At 43.3% G+C, this 19,202-nt stretch overlaps 6 protein-coding genes across 6 annotated transcripts; 1 reads left to right on the forward strand and 5 right to left on the reverse strand.

The window, feature by feature from the left end:
• Positions 1–162: 162 nt before the first annotated feature.
• On the reverse strand, positions 163–1,825 carry BGW36DRAFT_376571 (uncharacterized protein). The gene has a single exon (XM_046215900.1). It carries the CDS (start codon positions 1,429–1,431, stop codon positions 523–525), a length of 909 nt encoding a protein of 302 aa, XP_046073133.1. The 5' UTR covers positions 1,432–1,825; the 3' UTR covers positions 163–522.
• Positions 1,826–2,235: 410 nt separating this feature from the next.
• Positions 2,236–3,796, reverse strand: BGW36DRAFT_396386 (glycosyl hydrolase family 43 protein; the record flags this gene model as incomplete). Its single annotated transcript, XM_046218154.1, has 4 exons — positions 2,236–2,980; positions 3,016–3,065; positions 3,181–3,609; positions 3,692–3,796. The coding sequence occupies 4 exons, from the start codon at positions 3,794–3,796 to the stop codon at positions 2,236–2,238; spliced, it is 1,329 nt and encodes a 442-aa protein (XP_046073134.1).
• Positions 3,797–5,644: 1,848 nt separating this feature from the next.
• On the forward strand, positions 5,645–8,287 carry BGW36DRAFT_149560 (glycoside hydrolase). Its single transcript, XM_046209492.1, has 8 exons — positions 5,645–6,393; positions 6,449–6,502; positions 6,569–6,878; positions 6,951–7,094; positions 7,145–7,330; positions 7,394–7,529; positions 7,607–7,901; positions 7,962–8,287. The coding sequence occupies exons 1-8, from the start codon at positions 5,912–5,914 to the stop codon at positions 8,095–8,097; spliced, it is 1,743 nt and encodes a 580-aa protein (XP_046073135.1). The 5' UTR covers positions 5,645–5,911; the 3' UTR covers positions 8,098–8,287.
• A 79-nt stretch (positions 8,288–8,366) lies between these two features.
• Positions 8,367–9,479, reverse strand: BGW36DRAFT_376574 (uncharacterized protein). Its single transcript, XM_046215901.1, has 3 exons — positions 9,201–9,479; positions 8,943–9,147; positions 8,367–8,870 (listed from the first exon to the last, which is right to left on the reverse strand). The coding sequence occupies exons 1-3, from the start codon at positions 9,425–9,427 to the stop codon at positions 8,583–8,585; spliced, it is 720 nt and encodes a 239-aa protein (XP_046073136.1). The 5' UTR covers positions 9,428–9,479; the 3' UTR covers positions 8,367–8,582.
• Positions 9,480–10,508: 1,029 nt separating this feature from the next.
• Positions 10,509–11,932, reverse strand: BGW36DRAFT_426366 (uncharacterized protein; the record flags this gene model as incomplete). Its single annotated transcript, XM_046220257.1, has 2 exons — positions 10,509–11,298; positions 11,358–11,932. 2 exons carry the CDS (start codon positions 11,930–11,932, stop codon positions 10,509–10,511), a joined length of 1,365 nt encoding a protein of 454 aa, XP_046073137.1.
• Positions 11,933–15,225: 3,293 nt separating this feature from the next.
• On the reverse strand, positions 15,226–18,188 carry BGW36DRAFT_460550 (P-loop containing nucleoside triphosphate hydrolase protein; the record flags this gene model as incomplete). Its single annotated transcript, XM_046222096.1, has 7 exons — positions 15,226–15,668; positions 15,746–15,974; positions 16,422–16,708; positions 16,761–16,959; positions 17,231–17,444; positions 17,509–17,639; positions 17,700–18,188. The coding sequence occupies 7 exons, from the start codon at positions 18,186–18,188 to the stop codon at positions 15,226–15,228; spliced, it is 1,992 nt and encodes a 663-aa protein (XP_046073138.1).
• Between the last annotated feature and the right edge of the window lie 1,014 nt (positions 18,189–19,202).

Genomic DNA, 19,202 nt, shown 5'->3' on the forward strand with positions numbered 1-19,202 from the left:
AAGACCCGAAATTTAAATACAGATGTTGTGTTGCTGGTGAAGCTCGACTAGTTCTTGCATAAGGAGGACGTGGTGTCGGTGATCCTAAGTGAGAAGTGAAGTCCTCAAAACGGACAAGGCATCTGCCCATCGTAGGGAGCGAAGAAAATGTGAAGAATGCACTAAAAAGGATAAATCTGGGTCTATTCATGTTGTAAGGGTGCCATCTACTCTATGTAATTCATGCGTCCGTCATACCTGAGAAGCTGGGTACGGATGTAACTCATAATACATTTATCATGATAAGATACCACCAAGCAAGGATGTATCAATTGACTTAATCATTTGTTTTAGGAAGAGTATCAGAAGTAAACAATGGTAGTGTCCGAGGGCTGTTCAAGTCAATGGCCATGGTGCAGCCTCCTAGATGGCTAGAACGGTTGTGAATTCATGACAGGTTCCGTGCGGCGGGTAACTAATAGGCGCAGCTGACCTGACCTTCTTGCACTATCCAATATGCGGCTGAAACTTACTATGATAAACCTAAAGGATATCCTCATCCACACAATCCAAAAGCAACATATGTCCAGGCAGGTGAGCCATCACAACTCCCTTCAGCCCAGCCCTCATGACAGCCTCCTGAGGAGTGACACCACAGCCCCAGAACACTGGGATGACCGTCTCAGACCCTACCAGACTGGCCAACGGCCTTCCATCTTGTGAAACCGGACTATCACCCCAATCTGGTATGTCGATACTCTTAATCCCAAGCTTTTTTAAGGCATCCCACCCCCAAGCAATAGGCTCACCATGTGTAGCATGATACTTTGATGTGATTTCACGAACAGTCGATAGATCAGCTCTATTATATGCCCTCATCGAGACTACATATGTCGATCCTGTGAAAACGCCAGCCGGACACAAAGGAATTGTAGTGCGGTACATGGCGACATTTCTTTTTGCAAGGACATGCGGTGGCGGTAGCCCCGCATTGATCAGAGCAGTTTCAAAACTGTATGAACAACCGATTAGAAAAGCAACATGATCGGACGTCCATTCTTCAACTATATCCAGACAGCCAGTCTTGACAGGCTCTGCGTCTTGATAAACCATGTATCGACCAACATCTCGGCGAAGGTCAAGATCATTGGTCTGGATCACGGATTCGGATTTGTTTTTCGTCGGGGAAGAAGGAGATGATAAAGAGGATATATAGGATTTGACAGCGTCAAACCGTCCGACGGCAGAGGACTCGCCGATAAGAGGACAGGGAACGGGATTTCGTGCGCAGAGGCTGCGAAAGTCATTGGCATAGCGGGATGGTAGGATGATCATGTTAGCTTGTAGATAGCCTGGAGCGAGACCGGCGGTTGGACTGGTGCAATCGTTTCTGCGTGCCGAGAGGCGGACTTCACTGCCCGTGGAGGCTGGAAAAGTAGTGGATGGGCTCATGTTGTATGTACAAGTTTGATTTTGGTGATAAAAATGGACTTGAACAAGGACACTAAATACTGTACAGTTGAATGAATATTCTTTGGGTAGTTAGGAGTTATCGATCATTTATATCGTAGTGATCGGCATTGTGAGCGACAAGCCGGTTTGTCGTCGGCCGTGTCGGATATCAGCCGATGAGAATGACATCCATCCATCCTGAGCAATTGCAGGAGTCAAATGTATAACGAGAGATTGGGAAGGCGTTGAGCAGGGTTCTCAATACACTTCTCCCTTATTTTGCTCTATGCTAACACTACGTGGTTATTGTTAAGGGTTTTCAGGGCTTTTTCCTTAATGATTGCTTACCTAATACTGATATATCCTGTGCGGGGAGTGGGATCGAATGATGTTGCAACTAGGCATATAGTGCGAAGATGGCACATTTTTGTATTTAGCTTGAGAGAGTATTGGCATAGCGACAGGTAAAAGGATGTTGCTAAAACTGGACTATAAATCTTGGTCCGACGAACGAACGAACGATGAATAATGATGTTTGAATTTTACATTTTCAAACCATCAGATGGAAGGATAGAAACCCTTTTGACATTAATGTAGATAACCTTATCGGTCCCCGTCTGGCGTTGGCCGCTTTCCAACAGGGCTCTACGAAACTTGAGATGATAAACAATATTCATAAGAATTGATGGCACTTGAGCAATTTCTTTCTACTTAGATACAAGCTGAGAAGTGGATCTTTTTACTATGTCAACATCGAAAATCCTAGACTTTTTTAAGTGCCGCTTTCACCTAAGCGTGCCGATATCACGACTCGGGTACAACAAGCATGTTGATATCTGGGCCATACGTTCCATCTGATGTGGTAATGACTATCTCATTGTTTCCTTTGTCGTCAAGTTTGCAAAAGAGAACGCTTGTCCCAGGTGTCTGCCCAGAGGCTGTAGGCAGAAACTCCAAGAGCTCTGTGGCACCATTCACAGAAATATTTGCGTACCTTGCTGATGAATCACCATTTTCATATTGAATTTGGACTGTGGTTAAGTCAGAAGCTCGAGAATATACATTTGAAAATGTTACAGTCCCTTCAGATGGCCCGCCAATATAGCCTGCCGCCTCGTCATCGTAGCAACCACTGCATGATACAAGCTTGGCACCGTTGGACAGAGTTGCGTTGACTCCGTAGTTCTTTGTCTCAGCTGGTGACGATGACCATGTGTCGCCATTCACGTCTGGAACCCAGCTGATTTGGTTCTGCATTGTGACATTGGTGCCATCGATGGTAAGTGGTAACCATACGTAGGTGCTAGCAAAGAGATTCGATGATACCCAACGATCTCCCATGTACATGACTGTTTTCCCGCCAGGAAAAGGAAGTATATAATTGGTCTGTGAATTGTAGGTATCGGTACCCACAGTTGCAAAAGTTGTCCAGTTCGACCACGGGCCAGACATTGAAGTTGCATAGCTGTATCCGTTATCGTTTGCACTCCACCCAGTTAAATGAGAGGCAAACATAAAGTAGTAATTATTTTTTTGAGAATAGCGGGTGCTTCCATATCGGAAAATAGATAGATAGGTTCAGACACGTTCAAATAATCATCAGTCAATGAGTCAATACGGAGGCCGTTTGCTCTCTATCGTCAGGAAACCATTTTTAGTACCCAATTCTTACAATTCTCTCAAAAAAGAAGAAAGAAAGAGAGAAAGGAAACCAGAACAAAATTGGAACAAAAATGGAGCAAGACCTACATCTTCAGTGAGTAAATAGGCCGTTCCGTCATCATCTTGAAACAGGCCGATATCCCTAGACTGGTGGCCCAACGGCTGCCAGCTCCCAAGATAGTCGTACGATCCACACACAGAGCTTCCAGTTGCAACCCCGACTTTTGCTTCACTATAATTAGAATTGTCGATATGCATCCAGAGAACATACTTTCCCGTTTTTTTGTTGTAAATTACCTTAGGCCGTTCAACTACACGGTCCGGGCCCAAGTCGCCACCCGACTGACGACTCAGGAGCGGACCGACATATGTCCATTCAACAAGGTTCGTGGAAGAATAACAGTTGACATGTTGAAACGAGGAGCCGTTGGTCTTGTCCTCACCGATAAGATAGTAAGTACCTTCAACTTCGATGACACCAGCCCCGTGGGCTTGGACATGGGCATGTGTGTTAACCTTACACGCAGATAGATCTTCATTAGCAACCATTGAACGTAAAGGAGAAGTATCCTTTGCAAATGAGACTACAAGTACTTACGGCTCTCCAAGTTGCACCTGGAACGATCTGTAGAGAAGCGCTCGCTATTCCAGCCAACAGAAAGGCCCAAGTAATTGCATTGGAAAGCCAGGATACTTGTGCCATTGCTGTAGAATAATTTCGTGGCTGAATGTTGTTTTGACTTTTGTATGGTTCGAAGGATACCTAAAATGCTTCTAGATTCTCATAATCGATCCGTGAATTGAGTGGGAATTTAACGCTTTATATAATTATGTCAAGTTCGGTAAATCGGACCGAAACCCAGAAGCAGGACATATAGCTAACATGATAATAGTCATATATTCGAATATTCTGAATTAGCCTATTCGGTAAATAATGAGAAGAGTCATCCCTAATAAAATTAATTGCCGGGATAATGACATCGGGTGTGAAGAGCGAAGTCCACATGAACCTGTATATCCATTTCCATATCGAGAATTGCGGGGTAGTGTGAAACTTTTCGACCTCAGTCCGGGACATCTCCGGGCCCGGACCGCAAGAATCTGGAGAAATCTTAAATTTTTACAATAAGCATATAGATATTAGCGAGTTCTGTATATGGTGCATTATCAGACGTGCTCTCAAGTCCTAGGTCCCTCCAGCGCATGGTAATTCCATCTAAGAACTGTACCTAGTATGCTAATTACAAATCGGTCAAAGTTTAAAAACTAATGGATTTACTATCTCGCTTTGTCTGGAATAATATTTGATACTACGTAGTAGAATAATCCAACATCTGAGAGTACGGAGAATTGGCGGGGGTCGTCCGAAAATAGGGGAAATTAATATCACCCACACAAGAGGTCGCTACTTCCACAATCACGAATTCATAGAATCAAGTGTCTAGCCAATTTCCTAGACACAAGTAAACAAACAGGCAAAGAATAAATTTGCATATATGAGAAGATTTAGTTTTTTTCCACCTATCGGAGGTTGCACTATTAGTTTTTTTTTTTTTTTAATAGTAAACCTAAATATTGATGAGGTTCTGTGATGCGACGAGTACATTTAAAATTTTCTCTTTTCTAGTCGAAGGAATTGGCAACGTACGAAGAACAATCTACTAGCAAACTTTCTAGGGGAAACCGGAGCCGAGGATCACGGTGCAATTGAGATCATATAGTATTATCAGGTTTTGGATTCTTTACCCCACTTGCCTTAGTTTCCCTACATCTATTGATCTATATGTTTTAGCTTGAATGGCGAATCACCAGCAACATTTAAACTGCTTCATGACATCATATTTTGAGAATTCTTTCCGGAATCGCGGAATATTTATTTCGTCTCGTTCTAATGTGATAACACATGATTAATCAGTATTATTGAGTAATTAATGTTGTATTGTTGCGTTGTATTGTGGCGACCGTTGGCTGGCTACTACTGCTTACTGTCCATCTTAGAAGTGCGGGGTTCCAACCAATGATCACGACAAGCAGTTCCTGATTATTGTGGTCCAAGTAGATTATTTCTCTCTTGACGCGATTACGGAACTCGCGGAGTTGACTCCGTAAATAACACGACACGACACGACCAGTCGGGACGCGGTACAACGAAAGAGGCCGCTGACGTCTGATTCAAGGCATGATCTGCGTTAGGCACGCCACAGCCGACAGCCATCCGACTGACTAGGGGAAAATCAAGAGAGTGTTGCTGGTACAGTATCAAATTATCAATGACCAGGTACATCCACTCCTGCGACTAAATATTAAGCGTGACTGGAATCTGCAAAATTGTGGCTGTGGAGCAAATAATCCTGAAAATATGTGCAAATTTGGGCAGAGTCTTGTGGAAAGACAAATGATTTAAAGAAACGAAAACGACGCACTCGAAGAAAGGGAATAGAATTCCAAAAGCTTGGAAGACGCCCACTTGATGCGAAGCTCAGGAACAAAAGCTTATCAATTCTTAGCGTGTCTAGCGTTATTTGTGGTTGGCTCTAGAATGTAACTATACCACCACGAAATTAAATAATTAACCGATCTGTGGGGTACAATCCTTCAGTTCAGGGGAAGCTCTACCCATTTAATTATAGCAATGCATTGTTACGCGTCTTTCACAGTTGCGACTGACGGGTCAATTGGTAGCACGCGAGTACCAATTACTAGACTTATATAGACTGATTCCCAATTGCTATTTATCTGGACCGCTTATCCGAGTTCACAATATTCCCAATCGTCTAACATTGATCAAATTTTATGCTATTGGAGCTTACCTTAGACCATGGGACGTTATCTCAGTACCGCTGGCCTGGCCATTTTGGCCATCTCCGGTGTCGCTGCAGCGACTGGTAACACCGCAAGTGTTACGAGGTCAGGTTCAGCAGCAACAGTGATGGCAAAGCCTCTCTACCCTGGTCCTAAGAACACTGTCCCTTCTGGAACCCATTCCTCATATAGCTGGCCTCCAGCGGAGACCAAGATTAGCGATCCAACCTGCACCAAAGTGCAGTATGACTTCCCATCGGGTACCAATTTGAATACATCGCGTGCCGATGCGGTTCGAGACCTTTATAAACGATCTTGGAATGAGTACGCAGAATATTGTTTTGGCTGGGATCAGTTGCTTACCCTCAACAATTCCTGTGAAAATGACATCTTCGGATGGGGAGCATCCATTGTTGATGGTATTGATACAGCAATCCTGATGAACCTGACTGAAATTGTTGCCACTCAGTTGGAGTTTATCGCCAAGACTGATTACACGTATGTCCTGGTATTCTGGGTAATATGCATTTAGTTGCTGACATCGGAGAAATAGCACGGCTAACTCACTTGTTGATGGATTTGATGCCATCATCCGTTACTTGGGAGGGTACGGCACCAATAACTCTAAATGCTGACTCCCACAAAGATATGCTAATATGTTATTAACAATTAGATTACTTTCAGCCTACGATTTGCTCACCAGTGGATATGTTCCCGAAGGAACTTACAATAGTGATAATGTCAAGGCTCTTCTGTCGCAAGCAAAGGTTTTGGGTGATAAGCTGAAACCGCAATTTGACACTCCCAGCGGTTTGCCAACTGCCAATATCAACTTTACTACCAATACGCCCATTAATTCTCAGTTTACGAACCCGCTTAACAACGTCACATATAATGCTACCAATGTTGCGGTTGCTGGGACCCTCATCCTGGAGTTTACGAGGCTTTCTGACCTCACTGGTGATCAATCATTCCGCGAGTTGGTAAGTTTGACTTTTACCTAGGACCTCGCTGAAGAATTTGGGAATTGAAGGTTACGGTTCTAATTCTTTTAGGCTCTTCGGACTGAGGGGAATCTAATTTATCCCGACCCAGGTCCTGTTTGGCCAGGACTGGTTGGTAGCAATCTGGATACTGAGACTGGAAAGTTTCTTACCTACGATTTTGGATGGCAAGCTGGTATTGATAGCTTCATTGAGGTAGGTGTATATTTATCGATAATGGTACTCATTTTGCTAATGATTTTTAGTATCTGATCAAAACGTACTACTACAACCCAAGCAACGCAGCAAATGCTGTCATGAAAGATTTTTGGCTCACCACTGTCGAGTCCTCAATTGAACACATTGCTTTACATCCATACGACCATCCAGAATTGACCTACCTTAGCCAGGGTGATGCCGCTGGTAATATCGAATGGCAGATGGATGACTATGTGAGTAGGCCTCGAGATTCTTAATAACATATTGAAAGATATTATACTAACATAATCTATTAGGCTTGCTTCGCTGGTGGAAACCTGTTGCTAGGGGGTGCTTTCCTTAACAGGCCCGATATCACCGACCTCGGTCTTGCTGTTACAGACTCATGTCATTATTTCTATAACACAACTGAGACCGGGCTTGGACCTTTGAGTACGTCTATCTATAAAGCCCAGTTCTCTTGTTTTTCTTTTTGATGTGATTTAACCCGATTTTCTTCACTTCCACAGGCTGGGGTTGGTATAATGCATCAAATGAAGCCTACGATCCTTCTTGGAACACCAACAGAACCTACCGACAGCAAGGTGCTGAGTTCGGCTATTTTATCACGAGTCCCGAATATGATTCTTTCCCCGAGTCAATTGAGAGTTTCTTCTACGCATACCGCATAACTGGTGACTCCAAATGGCAAGAATACAATTGGGAGATATTCCGCAATCTTGAACGGCAAAGCACACCAAAGATTCCATCTGCGCCAATTTCCGATGTCAATAAGCCAAAGAGCTTTATTTCTGAGTTGCCCAGGTATATAGTCCCCATCTTGTGACCCATCATGGCGGTCTGGCTGATATAATATGCATCTAGCTACTACTTCGCCGAAGTCCTCAAATATTTGTATCTTTCTTTCGTTGATCCAGAAATTGTTAATCTTGACTATTGGGTGTTCAATACCGAATGCCACCCGATGCGCCGCAATGCTCAAGGCTGCTCTGCCAATTAATTTTGAAGACAGGAATGGGAATGCCTTTGGGCGATCTTCGCTTTTGAGAACATGGAAAACAGAATATCACAACATGTGAATAATCAATTATCAAATATTTGGATCTATTGTTATAAGTTTAGTGGTTTCCTCATTTCTGAGGTATAAATATTTTTATTTATCAATTGACGGAACAATATTAATACAATCGATCTTACACATATTTATATAGAACCAAAAAAACATATAACTACGTGCACTCGAGTCTACATATAGGTAATATCGATTCGCTAGTTGACAAGGTGGTCTACTCAAATAAAGCCACACCATGTTTGAAAATAAGTTGATAGTACGTTAAACATTGGATCGTGTCTCGCAGATTAATCGATATACCTTTTAGTTGATTCCAGATGTCCACTCGATGAGCACTGTTAGATGTTACGTACCTCCACCCGCTGGCCTATATTGGTATACAAAACCATTATGTCAAGGGCAATAATATGTAATTAGACGTAATCCTCCGCTTTCAGCACTTTCTTTCCAATTTCGGCCAGTTTGCTACTCCACAGGGGATCATTCGTTATTCCATTTTGACATTGGTCGATCATTGCGGCAGCAAGTTCAGATACATGAACACGCGGTGTATGGCCAAACATATTGAAAAGGGCCTTGACCATGGCGTCGGACGTCTCTCTTATACTTGGAGCATCGATGGCTCCAGGTTTGGTCACAGTTACTTGCACATCTGGTGCGTTTTTGTGAGCAAAGTCAACAAGAAAGTTCTCGGTACGTCCCTATAGCAGAGTAAATAAAATTGTATATAGAAATAAAATACATGGTAATTGGTGGAAATGATGATCACTGACTCGCATCAGACGGTATTCTCCCATATGGGGTAGGACTTTGCTTTGGTCGCGTTCGATCAATACACCAGAAACATAGACAAACCGGAATGGTTTGTTTGCCACAGCGGCCATAATTTGCATACCATTGACGGTATAATCATGACATATGGTGGTTACGTCCGCAAAGTCCATCGACCTGGACTTGGTCGGGGTGACTGCAAGGCTCCTGACAAACTGTCAGTCTAAAGATCGACCGAAGTATACAGAGGTTGAGGCTACCATATGCATGCATCAGCTCCCTTTATGCCGTCCATCAAATATTTAGGATAGGGTCCTGTCCAGTCGTCCAAGGCAAATGATTGGAACTTGGACGCATCCTCGTTTGGTGGGGGTTGCACAACCCGACGAGCGATGGCAATGACAAAACTGACAGCAGGATTGCGCAGCGCTTGCCGAACAACTTCCGAACCGACGAATCCGGTAGCCCCGGTGACTATGAGTTTCATTCTGGATAATTGTTCATGTATGCATGCTCCTATAATAGCAACAATGTTGAAGTGTGAGTGAGTGGCGGGGAGAAAATACTGGCGGGAGAATTTTGTACGTACATCGTTGTTTGGCCATCTTCTCCGTTCGTATGGGTCTTTGTTAGCAGTAATTTGATTCGCACAACTTTCTAAACAGCAAAAGGTCAATTTCCTTCGCGTCGGATAATGTCGCATCTTCAAGCATTATTGTTCCCTAATTGGCCAACGCCTGGACGGAGAGTGCTAGGGATAACATTGAAGGCACTAAGGAAACCATAAGCATTGATATTTGTGAATAAAAGATTGGGGTTGTTTTAGCTCGAATATAATCGGAACTAAAGACCGGAATACACTGTCACGCATTTGAAGTCAATTAAATCATGTGTTGCTTAAATCGACTCCATCTAAAGTAAGATACTAGCCCTTTCTACCAGATTAATTAACTAAGGCAGTTTTTAGAACCTCTATGCAGGTCGATGGCGTCTATTAATATTGTTTAGGCAGCCTCATCGATATATTCGGAGGACTAGTGGTTGTTCTTTTCCTGGTTTTCGACCGGGGAGGAATACAGGGAATTGTCTACAATTCTTCTCAACTCCGCGTACATGCTGTGGGATGACCATCACTGGGGAATAATGTCGCTGCCAACTCGAAAATCGACGCAAGACGACCAAGTTCACAGAATGCATGGTAATAAAAGCGAAGGTTGATAATGGAATGGACCAACAGCAACATTTCTGTAGGTAATGTGCCTACCTTTCACTATCCTGTAGGAACGGTTATCGAATGCTGAGGCACACGCATGGGCCTTAGGCATATTAATAGCACGTATCCAAATCTCTATGATATTAGAATATTCATGCGATTCGCCGCTAAATGTTCCTCGGGTGGGTAATATCCGCACACGATCTGTGATCCAGCAAATCTGACGTTCACTCAGATGACATTGAAAATGTGCGGAAATATGTCTTTCATATGCAATTGATGAAAGAATGTTATTTTGAGTTTTGTTCCCCATTGTAATGGATTTAGTCAAACATCCACCATTAGTAATTAGTTATTAAACTTGAAATCTGCCAAGCAGAGCGTCGATTTTGTCATCGTTGAGGATACTTAAATGCTCCTCTTTGAGCTTTTTAGCATCATTTGCCTCGAACCAAAATGCCCACGTGCTCTGTGTATCAGCCTCTGCCATTTTTCGACTTGAGCGAAGGCCAACATGCTGGACCTGAGGTGGAGCTAGGGCGAATCGTCTTAATCCAGTCTTTTGTGCAAAATCATCGATCATCAAGTCTGTTTGACCACTCCTCTCCTGTTCAAGATAGTCGATGAGAGAGGGAACATGTTGGCGAGGATAGATAAGGGCTTGCGAGCAACATCCGTGAGCATCCATGGGGACAACGTCCCGAAGTGGATGAACGGAATATTTTCCGATCATGAAGTATAACCCAGTAAAAGCAGGAATTGTCACTAAACAAATGACTATTATTGTGCTATATGTCAAGATTGACCGTGCTCGCGGAAAGAGCCTTCGAGTCATCATACAGATGAGAAGGCCTGTACTCATTGCAACTAGAAATATCATGTGAATATTTCGGTATGCAAAATCGGTTTCTTCCCACTGTAACTGCGTTTCGGTGTAAAATAGGCGCATATATAACCACGAAGCTGTCGGAGCAAGGGTCTCATCAACGTTTTCGATAGGTTCAGATTCCATAGTGTGGTTCAGCTTCATCAGTCCCTTCATGGTTTTTGCCATCCACCCGTCTGCGAAAAGTATATCATCTTCGAAAATCCCGATGTATGGTGCGTCGGTCTCCATGCAGCGGTTTAAGGTATATACGTAGTCACTGTACCGTCATGATTGCATTAATTCAATGATTGGGGACAGCGAGAAAAGAAACCTTACAAGACACCTTTGGTCCGAAAATCCTCTTCAGCTTCTAATCTCTGAAGTTCTCGGAATGTTGACTGCGGTACTTCATAGGACTCTACCGAGTCGATTACTCGATTCAACCACGGCTGTCCCCAGCTGGGGTGTCTCTGCGGATCAGTATTGGCAAATACTACCTTCAAATGCAAGGCGTGCCGCTCTCGATCGTCCAGCCCCTCTAACATGGAGCCGATAGAGTCCTCAAAATAGTCGTCCAGATCTCTTTTCACGGTTACGAATGCAGCGCACACCAATGGCTCATCGTTGCTTTTCAAGATCTCGTCGGATTGTTGATGGTCATTGTCCACCAAGAGTGTTTTATGGAACGCGATAAAGTGATGTGCTTCATGCTCTCTAGTAAGACTGTATTGCCAGTCGTAAACCTTGGAAATATCAAAGAATGCTGAATGCGGATCACGCCAAAACCGGATGCGACAATATTGGAAGATAAAAAAGTAAAAGATACCAGTCGCTAGCAGTGCTTTAAAAGCAGGCGATCGAAGAATTTGTGTGAGATTTCCAGAGGATAAGAAAATTTGACCAACAGCCATGCTGGAATTTGGGTGAAAAGGGCGGCACAGAGGGTTCTTTTCAACTTAACTAGTAACTAGCATGGAGAGCAAAATGATAGATGAAAAGATAGTCTTGCTCCTGATAGTGGGCATCTAGGTCGATGAGGATTGGGAAGCGTAGTGATTATTACCTTGGCAGAGCCTTTTTAGTAATTTTATTGAAGATCAGTGTCAATACTAGTCATAAGCACTACGGTTCAGCCCCCTAAGCTGAGCGAACCTTAGCTCTGATTATTCAGTGGCACGTTCCAATCAGCTAAAAAGTTCCCTCGATGCGATTCATTTTGCATATCGTAGGTGGAGTGGCATTTGACAACAGTGAATCCAATAAATTTGTCTATACGCAACTTGCTATGCTTTCTCCAGGTCACGATTGAGCCGCAACTAAAAGAAAAACAAGACTAAAGTCGCTTCACAAAACGTCTGGTATTCAATCAAGTGGGGCTCGAATTTCGACCAATCTGAGCCTCGGCGCAGCTGCAGAGCCCTTGTGAGTTGTTACTTAAAATAGGGTCTTCCCCATCGTCATTGGCGCGGACAGTATTCGGCAGACTAAATCGATCTTAAGGACAATGCAAGTTTTTTTCATTAAATTCTTCCACCGCCTACGACAACTAGTATTATTTTTAACCAATTAAATCATCGGATTTTGAAATTAATGAAATATTTACGAATTTAGTGGCCTTGTCTCTTACTTAGTGGGCGTCCTCAGGGGCACTTTCAGTGAGAGAAGTATATTATATATATCCGAATATTATAATACCATAGTCTAGTATAAACTTATTTAATTATCATTGCTAGCTGTATTGTATAAACTAATTATAAACTAACAGCCCCTCTTACATAGTAATAAAATAAAAATGCGTGAAATGAAGCATGATTTTTGGGAGAAAATCAAAATTTTTTGGAAAAAACCTGTGCTGTCCTTAAGATCGATTTAGGCCACCGTATGTGAAACTAACGTACCTGGAGTCATGCCGATGTTTTTTAACTCTCCATGAATTCCGTACTTCTCAGTGAAAGCCTGGGGTGAATCGTGCAACATTTCAGTCTCTATGAAAATACTGGATAGAGACCAGCGCGGATTTGTGTGATGTACGTATCGATAGATTAAGAAACTTGGCAAGGTTGAGTGCTAAACTTATCATGCTAACCTACTTCGTAATAAATTACCACATGGAGTATTTGTAACATACATATAGACAAAATAATGTCAATTCAAAGGCGATTCTCCAGATTGCGACACCAAATTAGAACCTTTGGAAATTTTGTGTATATCAGTAAATATTAATTGACTCTGGGTTTTTGAATATAAAAAGTATCGATGTAATGTCACGGCAGGTGTCTATGGAAATCATAATCTATCAATTCAAAGAAGCTTCATATGTTTGTGGATATGTACCACTCTGCTCCATATATCAAGTCAAATCTTCGAATCCGCGTTTGATGTTTTCACAGACATTCTCAACAAACTCTTCTTCACTCATATTGAATTTTACTATATCCAAAGCTCCTAACTGTCAAGATACAGCAATAGACAATAGCCCGTCATTGGAGCTCCAGTGATGTCAGCTGTCTGAGTGAAAACCATTTGATCAACTGAACATTTCAGATGACCAGAGTTCGATATAGGCTGACGATGAAAGCCGAGCGAATTGCTTACTTTGTACGAAGAATCCCGTTCTTCGCCAATCTTGCCTTCCATCCATGCGTGCATATTATTTAAGTATCGTAGAAGCCCAACTGTGTGATCATGACGCCTATTGGTGGTGGCTCCTAGTTTCCGTGATATAAGTCTAGGAGTATCCCAGAGCACTCAACACACCGAGACCGATGTTATGAAGATGGTCCATGAAGTTGACAAGAAATGACGATTCTTTTTGAAATGATTGGGGCAGAGAAAAGCCGTCTTTGCCCTTGATAGGATTACAGACACCATCACTGGGGAACTAAAGGTACACATATTCGTCTACCAGGATCTGCTCGGACATATGATGCATCTTACTGCGTACCCTTCCAGGCCAGGCATCTTCCCATCACTGGTGAGACCTACATTTCTCCCGACCGGGGTCTAACTGCATTCAGAGAAAAGTAAGAGGGGAAAGTGTAATAATGATGAGCACATGCAAAGGCATCTAGGCACATACCCGTTCAGCTTCCAAGGGCCAACGCATCCGCATCGTATTTCATTTTCTTTCACTTTCCAACTCGAAAAAGGAATTTACGACCTTAAACAGAGAGCAAACATCCTGAATAGTTGGAATTTGCTCCTTGTTCTCTTCTCGAAGATCAAGATAAAAGAACCCCTCCTATTCGCATACTTTGCGAAGAGAAGCCAATTCGCCTGCATCTCCTTGGACATTTTTCAACTCGTCACTGGTGTGATACGTGTTAACCTTCTCCACCAGAGTGACAATGCGTGTGACATGCATTGCCTGCAATGTCATACATAGAACCCGCACATGTCAATTTACGGTCCTAGCAATAAATGACACCATATCCAAGAATACTGGGCAGCATCAAGGGTTACCATGACTTGAATTCCATCCCACAATGGCCTTGCGTATTCCCGTTCTCTAGTTGACGTTGATTCGTACTGTTCGGGACGAGGGGCATCGCAAGTCTTCTAGTAGATGGAAATCGATCTTACCCGGAGAGCGAAGGAAGCAAAACGAGGTAGACGAAATGTTTCGAACCGGTGTTCCTCAACTCCTAGCATTCTGTGATGGGCGGTTCTGGGCGGCGTTACGTTTCCATCACGGCATGCCGTTAATCAAAGCAAATTCCTTCGCCACCCAGGGTGATCTTCCTGGGGACAAAGAATCCGTATTCAGGAGCCACCGGCGGCAATTCACCTCGACATACGGGTGTTTGCGAGGAACACATGCAACTCTGAACCGCCTTAGCATTCCTGCATATCAATTAACAACAATAGCCTACAATGTATGGTCGTTACTTGATTCCTCTGATGACGTATTCAATGCTGTGCTCACCTTATATAATTCAAGAAGAGTAATCTATGCTACCAAAATGGTTGATCCAAGTTTTTATGTAATGGACACATCACGAAAGCCTCCATACATGCAGCCGACAGCTGAGCGACTTGGGATATATATGTACTGTTAGGGCTCAGAAGTCACCCGTTAAGATTCATGTTTTGTGAGGATTTTATAAAATATATTTGATTAACTATGTAGAGCTATATCATATAATTTAACCGAGGCAATAAAATTAAAACCATACCGTCTACTGACCGCGCGTCGATGCTACCATCAACGGCTGAACATGTCTTGTGTGATTCCATTGCTGTCACACATAGCTCTGAATGTGCTACCTTGCTTCCACAAATCCAATGGATGACCCAGCTCCACAACTTCGCCCTTATCCATGACGCAGACGCGGTCATACAGTATGACGGTCCGGAGTCGATGTGCAATAGCCACTAATGTTTTTTCTCTCAATCCTGTCGCCAGTGTTTCTTGGACACGCGCGTCTGTTTCGGGATCAACGCTGCTTGTGCCTTCGTCAACTAGAACGATACGAGTGGATCGAAGGAGAGCTCGAGCTAAGGCAATCAACTGTCGCTGACCGAGCGAAAAGTTGAGCCCTTCCGCTTCAACCGGTACATCAAGCGTTACGTTGGTCTCGCGAGTCTCACCAGCGTCGCCACAAGTTTCACTTATTTTCACTTTGGCGCTACTTACCTGAGTGCCCTCTTAAGTGTTTGCAAGAGACTTCCCGGGAATTAGATGTACCTCACGTAGGGCGTTCCATAATCTTATGTCGGTATACTTGTTGAAAGGGTCAAGGTTCGAGCGGATTGTAGTTGGAAGAGCGTAGGGTCTTGAGGAATGATTGCCAAAGAAGATTGAAGACGATGAAGACCAATCTGGCTAATATTAACCCCATCAATTGTGATACATCCCCCCGAGAATTCCGTTAACCTAAAGAGCGCAGATAATATTGTGCTCTTTCCAGCACCAGTACGACCAACAATGCCTACTCTTTCGTCGCTGGCAATCTACAGAGAGGAGTCATCAATAACAAATACCTGAAGGGAGTAATAAGGGTGATTTAGAAACTACCTCGCAATTCTTTGTCTGCAGATAGGTCCGCAGTAGCCGCCTTGAACCAATCAGCTCCTCCAAATACAGTAAATCGAAATTATTATTATCTCTGGCCTATGATATGCAGCGTCAAACTAATGCAATGTCACAATTAAGCGATTGGGTGGCATCTGGCTCCGCCGCCTTCCGAGCGCTTTGTTGTCGCAAATTTGTGTATTAATAAACACTTCAGCGAATACATTTGCAATCATATAGTGTGGGGCTTGTAAACAAAATCAGTCACTTATATCCTATCCTTCATTATCATTCATCAAGCGCTAAATCTTTTGCACAGATTCTATAGCATTCTATCTAGGACATCAGGGCTCCATAGCCGAAACATGGTGATATATAGATTGTACCTTCTCAGTTCTTATGCTGAACACAACGACTGAAACCAAAGCAAAAAGCGCAGCAGCAATTACAAAGGGAAACCCGAGCCATGTGTGTCCCCAGGCCATACCCAATCTAAAGGCCCATGCCATCCCCGGTCCTGCCATAAGACTGCCTATGCCTTCCACGACAGAGATCAGTGCATAGAGGCGCCCGATATCGCTTGCCTTGTTTGCATGATGAGACTCGACAAGAAATGTTACCAGACTGCGTATGACGGGTGCAAAGCCCGCGCCAAGAGTAGAAATGATGACCCCTTTAAAAAATTAGTTATTAGGATTACGATTTCATCGGCCATGCTTGTTTACCAGTGATCATGAAGGCCGCAATTTCTGATGAGGCTATAATAACAGTCCCTAGGAATAACAGAATAATGCTTGCTTTCCCTATCCAGAGGTCCTTGGAAGCTGAACTTGTGCCCGAAAGTGCACAGGCCGTAATGGACGGTAGTATGATAGTGAACAAGGCAATATTGACGCTGGCACGCAATGATACGAGTAGCCCAGCCTGTATGTTGGATCATGTTAGCTATAAATCCATAGTTGAGTAAAGCAATACATTCCTGTGATAATGTCCATCCATATCTCTTCGACACGTATTGAAAGAGAACGTTGTTGGCCTGACGTCCGATTTTTGAAACTAAGAACGTGAACACTAAAGCTGAAACAACTCCATCTCGTGTGACAAAGTCAAATGACATTTTCATCTGCCGGAACCAATTTACTCTCCTGCTCTCACGTATGCATCGTTCCTCCGTTTCCTGACTGGTCGTGCCTACCGGAGAGGTATTATGGATATAATTGGAAAGGTCAAAGCCAGCCACGGGTAACGTCTCTGGCAACCCCAGTGCTATTATGAAGCCGAATCCTTGAAACACAACGGCAAGCAAGAGTGGGATCCATACGTTTCTGGACATCAAGATAGAGGTAATTGGGGGAACGATTAGGTCTGCGACTAGATCGGTACAAAACCGATAAAAGAATACGGTACTCCTACCGGGGTAACGACCTTGTCAAAAATTTAAATCACGACGGGGATTGAAAGACGTGCACAAACCTGAACTCTGGTGGCACGACATCAGCAACAATGGTCGTGATCAAGGTTGTTCCCATAGTTGGACCACCGCCGACCAAGAAGAAGAGTGGTGACAGCCAGACATATTTTAAAGGTAAATACAGTACTCCAACCTATCAAAGGAGCATTAGAAAAGAAGACTCATGGAAAGGACTACTTCCGGCGACACCTACAAAACATAGAGTCGCCGCCGTGGACATTGCGTAACCAGCCAATGCTAGAACTAAAATCCATTTTCGTCCACATAAATCAGCGATATACCCGTACGGGATAGGAAGTAGAATCGCTGGTATGCTTTCGAAAAAGGATAGCCAACCCAGTGTCAAGGCCACCTTGCTCTGCACCGAGTCGATCTTGCAGAAATGCTCCGGGACGGAACCATCTCGATCAACCAACGAAGGGTCATTTTGCAAGTAGTAGTGGGTGCACGCGACCGACTCGAAGATTCGGACCCTCGGGGCACCGTAGAGGGATTCGCCAATGTCTGAAACTATGGCAACCCCAATACAAGCCAGTACAACATAAATCCACGGCCACAAGCAACGTGTGCGGCTTGCTGGTGCGATCGGCTCACGTATTTCGGTGGCTGGTGGTAAAAGAAGTGGTCTTGTTTCAGAGGCAGCGGCCGCGTCATGGCCGCTGCTCTCGATATGTTGAACCATATTCAGTGAGCATAGAAGCGAAGTTAAGAAGGAGAATTCAACAGTTGAATGCATAGGAAGCGAGATGTTGGGAAAGGGTAAAATGTTGGCCGGGGCTCAAAACATTTAATAGTCGACCGATGTCGAGTCGTGCCTGCCGCCAGCGCCGCGCCCAACACTAGCCACTTAACTTTTCTAATAAATTATTATATTACAAGAAACAAAAAATATTATTAGTTTACATAAAACTTAAATGCTAATTATATTTTTTATCAGATATCTAGTTAAAAAATCAAGTATAAGAAAAAATATGATAATCATTCTTTATCTTCCAATGGGCCCTTATTCAGACCGCTTATTCAGAACGCTTATTCAAACTGATGCTTCGAGGCTCATGGAAGGGAACCCATCTAGTGTTTTTATAACAACGTCTCGAATATAAGAATCGGACACTAAAATCCCAAGAGATGTGCTGATATCATATACAGATATAGCCTTTTCGATCAGCTGCTCTGCTTGGTCGCATAGCTATGTTCTTTGATATCGGACAATTTGATGAGTTTGATCTAACCCACCAGTGTACCCCTAAATAACCATCATTGGCTGCGAAATAGATTAGGGCATGAGACGCTTATACACATTCAAGAAACCCTTCATTGTCGTTCTTCTGTGTCTCTTGTTCTGGTATGGTTGGTATATTGCAAAGATATGGAGGAGAGGTCTCTAGATAATTCCCAACCTTCAAATCTGCCTTCTTGGTCTCTCGTGATTGATATTTTATGATCCACAATAAAGGGTCAACCTGGCTGTCTTGAATTTTATCGTTATCGAAGAGGCTTCCTTGGGTGTTTGAGGAAGTAGATTGATTTTGAGCTCTTGTTTTTTCACTTACTCGAAGTCACAAAAAGTTGGTAATAATTCTGAAAAGTTACGGACTCATCAACATACGCCATTTCCGTTGAGCGACACAGTTTTGAATCTTTCGCCGTTCCGAATAATCCAATTTTCTTTCCATTCCAGTCATATTTGCATTGG

The sequence above is a fragment of the Talaromyces proteolyticus genome, assembly GCF_021365285.1.
Source record: "Talaromyces proteolyticus strain PMI_201 chromosome Unknown BGW36scaffold_5, whole genome shotgun sequence".
In the NCBI taxonomy this organism is placed as follows: domain Eukaryota; kingdom Fungi; phylum Ascomycota; class Eurotiomycetes; order Eurotiales; family Trichocomaceae; genus Talaromyces; species Talaromyces proteolyticus.